The sequence below is a fragment of the Seriola lalandi genome, unplaced genomic scaffold (genome assembly GCF_002814215.2).
Source record: "Seriola lalandi dorsalis isolate HSWRI2012SDOR001 ecotype SW California unplaced genomic scaffold, Sedor1 jcf7180002049694, whole genome shotgun sequence".
In the NCBI taxonomy this organism is placed as follows: Eukaryota; Metazoa; Chordata; class Actinopteri; order Carangiformes; family Carangidae; genus Seriola; species Seriola lalandi.
In genome coordinates, this window is record NW_019520247.1 from 7,501 (window position 1) to 13,748 (window position 6,248).

Sequence of the window (6,248 nt, forward strand, 5' to 3'; positions counted from 1 at the left end):
TGCTGTCCAGCCATTTAAAATGGTCCTCACATGACAACAGACTCAGTGTTCATGAATCCACTAGACAGCTGTAGCTCCAGAAGGCAGAGAGTGTGATGGAGGCCTGGTGGTCCACTGTCCTGAATGTCCATTCTGGAACCACCAATAAGAGATTCCTCCAGTAACCAGTACAGTAACCAGTACAGAGAGACTGATGGCTCATATGTCTCTTCTTAAAAAGGTGTCAAGCCTTAAAGACTCCTTTATAACAACCAGGTATGTGGACAGATTTAAAAACCTAAAATCCATTAAAAACAAGCAGTGTCAATTCAGATAATGCTACTTGCAAACTCCCTCAACTCAGGTTATTTAAAACCAATCAGAGATTTCGGTGAAAACATTGTCACTCTACTCGCTGGATAGAACCAAGGTTCCAACAATCCTGCACAAAACCAGTTCAAGATCCAGAGCTAATTTTGGTGGAACAGAGTTGAAACAGAAAGAGAGACAGAGATGTTTTTGAGACATCAGGGAGACAGACAGAAGGAGGACGAAGGAGTCCAAGGACATCAATTTTCTCATGTGCTGATAAATGTTGATGAGACGCTGCAGTTTGTGCTGTGTGCAAACGTCCATATGGTCAACGGGTATCTGCTGGAGGTGAGACAACACTTCAGTGGACATGAGACAGGACAAGGACTATCAAGTAGCACTGTTTTTTCCTTATCAGGTAACGTTGATTCTTTGTGTATTAGTTAACATTGCTTTGTCTTCATCAGGTAATGTTATGTCTTTGTGTATCAGGTAGTGTGACTCCACACACAAAGACAATGTCCTCTTGTGTGTCTGAACCTCCTCCAGCTTCTCTGGTATTTGTGCGTCCATCCTGCTGTCTGATGTAAAGGTCGAGGATCTCACCTGACACTGAGTCCTGCTGAGTCCAGTCTCCTTCAGTCTGTGTAGGTGTACCTGATGACGTAGACACTGTCCAGGTTCACTCTAACGGACACAGTCAGTGTTGTTGGTTTTTCTGCTGTTTAACAACTTGACTTTCACATGTGGAAGAACAAAACCTTAAATTTTTCAATGATCAAATCAGTAACACACGCACACCTGCAGGAGATGACTTCCTCCTCAGCTTTGACCTTTAGTGTGATGACGACCTTCAGACGAAGCTTCTGATTGGATCTCAGCCTCTGTAGCTTTCACTTCATATGAGGAAACTTCATGTTGAAAAGACGTGCACACACATACACACACATACATACATACATACATAGAGACATGTACACACACACACAGTATTCTTAACAGCAGTGTGTGGTCGATAGAGAACTAACTCAGATTCCCTAGTGATTGTCCTCTGTGACTTTAACAAAGGAAACCTCAGGCATGAACTTCCTAAATACAGTCAGTTTATTAAATGCCTGACCACGGAGGGGAATATTTTGGATAACTGTTACGCCACAATCAACAGTGCTTATCATGCCATCCCTCGGGCTGCACCGGGTTCCATGTCCAATCAGGTGGACCATGTCATGGTCCACCTGATTCCTACATTCAGGCAGAAACTAAAACTCTGTAAACCTGTTGTGAAAACATCAAAGCAGGGGAACAGTGAATCCATTGAGGATTTTCAGGTCTGTTTGGACTGTACTGACTGGGATGTGTTCAGGACGGCCACCAACAGTCTGGCTGAGTTCACAGAGGCTGTGACATCCTACATCAGCTTCTGTGAGGACTGCTGAATCCCAGCACTCACCAGGGTGAGTTATAAAAATTTGAAACCCTGGTTCACAGCTGAGCTTAGTCAGCTATGTGTGCAAAAGGAAGAAGCGTTCAGGAGTGGGGACAGGGACTGGTTTAAAGAATCAAAGTACAGGTTTACCAAGCTAAAGTGACAGAGGCTAAACGACTACTCTGAGAAACTTCAACACCAGTTCTCAGCCAATTACACTGCTTCTATTTTCAAGGGGCTCAGACAGATCACCAACTACAAACCTCCATTAATGACTTGCACCTGGTCAATCAATTGAATTAGTTCTACAGCGGCTTTGAAAGACAATGGGTCAGTCCTGACACTATCCCTCGTGAGTCCAGCCAACACCTCCAGACCAATAGCTTCACCTCCACCACCTCAGCAGGGGCCCAGCGCCTCCACAACTGGCCACCTCAGGTAGGAGATTGACCATCTCGTGACCTGGTGCTGGCAGAAAAATATGGAGCTGAATGCTCTGAAGACAGTGAAGATGGTAGTGGACATCAGAAAGAACCCACTTCCACTCACCCCCATCACCCTGTGTGACTCCCCCGTGGACACTGTGGAGTTGTCACACAGGACCTCAAGTGGGAGCTGACCATCAACAAGGCTAAAGACCCTCACTGTCACTGCCACCCCCCACCCCCCCACGTGAACTATTGCACACAGCCCCAGTCATTTCGTACAGTGTACATATTTGTATCGTATATATTTAATTTTTTCTATTTATTCTTTTCTATAGTATATCTTCACATTATACTGTGAATATTTTATCTTATTGTGAATTTTTCTATTTGTGTCTAAGATATCTGACCAGCAGTACAGTTTGTTTCATCTTTGTGTAGGGGAATCAATAAATGAGTCAGGGTCAATAAATAATTATTGGTGATCACTGTGTGTAAAGGTTTGTTTGAGGTGTTTAAGGTGTGTGTGTGTGTTGGGGCGGGGGGGGTAAATGTGGGTGGGTGTTTAATGTGTGGGGTTAGATGAAAGCAGATGTTGTGGCAGCCTCGGATTGTTGTTTCGGCTCCTCGGGGGAACTTTAGGAACCACTGATGTAGAAAACACACAAACCTGGAGAAACTGTAGCAGCATTAATAATACTGATGTTTCATCTGCCCCCCATCCCCCACCCCCCACTGACAGGGGAGGAGCTGAACAACTCTCACCCCTCCTCACACTCTCTCTCTGTCAGAGTGAACGGTGTCTTTGTAACAGATGGATGAGTGACCGAAAGATACACTGAGAGAGAGAGTCAAACGGTTGTCTGTTTGTTTTGTTTATTTTCCTTTATCAATAATCAGTCTGAGAAGATTATTGATGACCTGCAGATCAATTGACAGAGGGCAGGACCATCAGGAGCTGGATGGTAAGACTGCTGCTTATAATATTTACATTGATTTAAACTGTATGTGGAGTCAGTTATATTATTATATATACAGCTGAATGTTAATTCAAATCAGAGCTGCTGTGTTTGTTCAGATGTGATCAACATGTTTTATCAGTTTACTAAAGCAGATTAAACAGATTAACTGTAGATAATCAGATTAACAGGTTTGTCCCACAGCAAATGCTGTAAATAAAATACGGATGGAAAATAACTTTTATACTGTGGGTTCGTAAAATATTTTTAATGTTAAAAATAATGATGTTTTTACAAAAGTGGATCAGATGTTCTCCATCAGCAGAACTGCTCAGTGTTCCTCTGTCACTCCTTTATATTTATTTATTTACAGGTAAAGAGAGTGAAAACCGTCAAAAACAGTTTGAAGTGTTATCATTGGACAGTTTGACTCATCGCTGGACAGTTTCATGTCTCGCCGTTGGACAGTTTGAATCATCGTTGGACAGTTTGAAGTGTCATCATTGGACAATTTGACGTGTCATCGCTGGACAATTTCATGTCTCGCCGTTAGACAGTTTGAGTCATCAATGGAAAGTTTGACGACTTATCGTTGGACAGTTTGATGTCACCTGTTTGCTCAGAGATGGAAAGTCTCTGTATTCTGAGCGTGCTCTGTATGTTTGTCCTGTCACTGTGGGAGGAGTCAGTTTCCGAGGCGATGTCCCTGAACTCCGTCCTCCTTCCTCAGGTGTTAGGAGCAGCAGGAGATGCTGTCTCCAACCAGAGGAGGAGGAGAAGCTGGGTCTGGAACCAATTCTTTGTCCTGGAGGAGTTCACCGGAGAAGAGCCACTGTACGTGGGGAAGGTACGAGGTTATTGTTATTGTTTTGTATTGTTTGTATGTTTCTGTCCGTCTCTCTGTCTCTTTGTCTACTTGTATATTTATCTGTTTGTCGTTCTGTCTCTTTATCTTTTCATCTCTTTGTCGCTTTCTCTCTTTGCATCTGTCTCTTTGTCAATCTGTTTCTCTGTCTTTTTATCTCTCTGTCTCTGTGTCTCATCCTGATTTTGACCCTTTGACTTCTTCTAACAGCAGCAACATCACATGACACATCACGTGACACATCACATGACACATCACATGACCCATCGCCTGAGACCAGGAGAAAACGGGGAGGTGGTTTACATTTAAAAGGGGGACCAGCTGCTGAAAGGAGACTCTGATTATTGAACCTCAAACTCAGGAGGACTGATGTGGATTCTGTCCTGGTCATGGATCAGTGGACCAGCTGTTCACTGTTGCGCAGATCCTGGAGGGAGTCCATGTGTGTGGTATCTTGTGGGGGGGCCTGTGGGACTCTGGTCTTGGACTCCAGCAGGTTTGTTCTTGTCACAGACTCAGTTTGTGGTTTTCAAGACCTGGATCAGGAGCAACCGAGATGTGGAGAGATTCAGTCTGGTGGTCTCAGGACTGTATCTCTGTGGTTGTATTGATGTCATCAGAGGTCAAAGGTCGGGGAGGATGCTGGATGTCCAAACCTGTGTGTTCAGTGATACTCAGTGATACATTTACACACACACACACACACACACACACACACACACACACACACACACACACACACACGTTTTTCTATAGTTGAGAGGATTCTGGTTGAAATTTCCCCTAAAAATAACTTGATCATGATCCTGAACCCTAAAATCAGGTCTGAACCCTCACACAGATCAATGAAGAGGTGAAGACCAGACAACATGTCCTCACAGTGATAGAAAAACATGTACACACACAGCCCTGAGGCATTCTGGGAGATGACTAAAACACTGTGACAGCTGAACAGATTCAACCTGACAGAGCACAGTGTGTGTGTGTGTGTGTGTGTGTGTGTGTGTGTGTGTGTGTGTGTGTGTGTGTGTGTGTGTGTCATCATGTGCCAGTTTGAATTGTTCCAGCCTACATGAACATGAACTGATCCTGGATCTGTCCAAAGTCCAGAACCTGGTCCAGGTTCAGACCAGCTGATTGTATTTATGTGACGCTCATTAACATTAGCTCAGCTGGTTTCCTCTGGTGGTTTAACTGGTTTCTGGTCCCTGCAGCTCCACTCTGACTTGGATAAAGGTGACGGACAGGTGAGGTACGTCCTGAGTGGTGAAGGTGCAACGTCCATCTTCACCATTGATGAGAACACGGGAGATATCCACGCCACCAAGAGGCTGGACCGTGAACAGCAGGCATACTACACCCTGAGAGCTCAAGCTCGAGACAGAAACACAAACCTACCAGTCGAACCCGAGTCCCAGTTCATCATCAAAGTCCAAGACATCAACGACAATGAGCCCAAGTTCCTGGACGGTCCATACACCGCCACAGTGTCTGAGAGGTCTCCTGTAGGTGAGTCTGAACCTAAACCAGGTCTGATCTGTCCTCTTCCTGTCTTTGGCCTTGAGCCAGACTGTTTCAAGTCTGAGTCCGTAGAGATGACGAAGGATACTCAAAAAGACAACATGAGACCATGAACATGATGAATACATGAAGTTTAGACAGAAAGAATCTGTTCAGGTGTGGTTTTTTTCATGTGTTGTACAAGTCTTTAGTCCCAGGACACTTCCCAGGACCAGATCACGTTAAACCAGCTGATCAGGAACTTCCTATATAAACTGGTCAGGGTTGTAGTCACACAGCAGCATAGAGTATTTTTACCTGCTAACTGATTCTCACCAGAAATTTGTCTTGATGAAGAAAATATACTTTCTTCAAGTAAAAGTAGGAATCACAAAAACTTTTTAACAAAACAAAAAGTGTAACAGACAGTTGAAAATCTGTTAGTGAATACTCTTAGCTGTGTACCAGTTTCAAAATCAGACACAGATAAATAAATACCAGTATTCTTTATACAGAAATATATGAAATATTAACAGAATAGAAACTTAAAATAAAAAAATAGCCCAGCATAGTTCAGACAGACTCTTAATGTGATAATCAGAGTTCATTTTAACCCTTTAGTTAATTTTTCCATATTTTAAATTCATTGTTGTTGGTGGGGGTGGTGTTTGCATTGTTGTTGTTGTTGGTGGTGCTGGTGTTTGTTTTATTGTTGTTGTTGTTGTTGTTGTTGGTGGTGTTTATTGTTGTTGTTGTTGTTGTTGTTGTTGTTGTTGTTGTTG

The 6,248-nt window shown here is 43.4% G+C and overlaps 1 protein-coding gene across 1 annotated transcript in view; it reads left to right on the forward strand.

Moving 5' to 3' along the window:
- The first annotated feature begins 3,801 nt into the window (after positions 1 to 3,801).
- Positions 3,802 to 6,248, forward strand: part of LOC111648913 (cadherin-7-like) — a 13,759-nt gene continuing 11,312 nt past the window's right edge. The window contains exons 1-2 of the mRNA XM_023398667.2: positions 3,802 to 3,948; positions 5,181 to 5,475. Coding sequence (XP_023254435.2) covers positions 3,802 to 3,948; positions 5,181 to 5,475 — 442 coding nt within the window. The remainder of the gene's footprint in view (positions 3,949 to 5,180; positions 5,476 to 6,248) is intronic.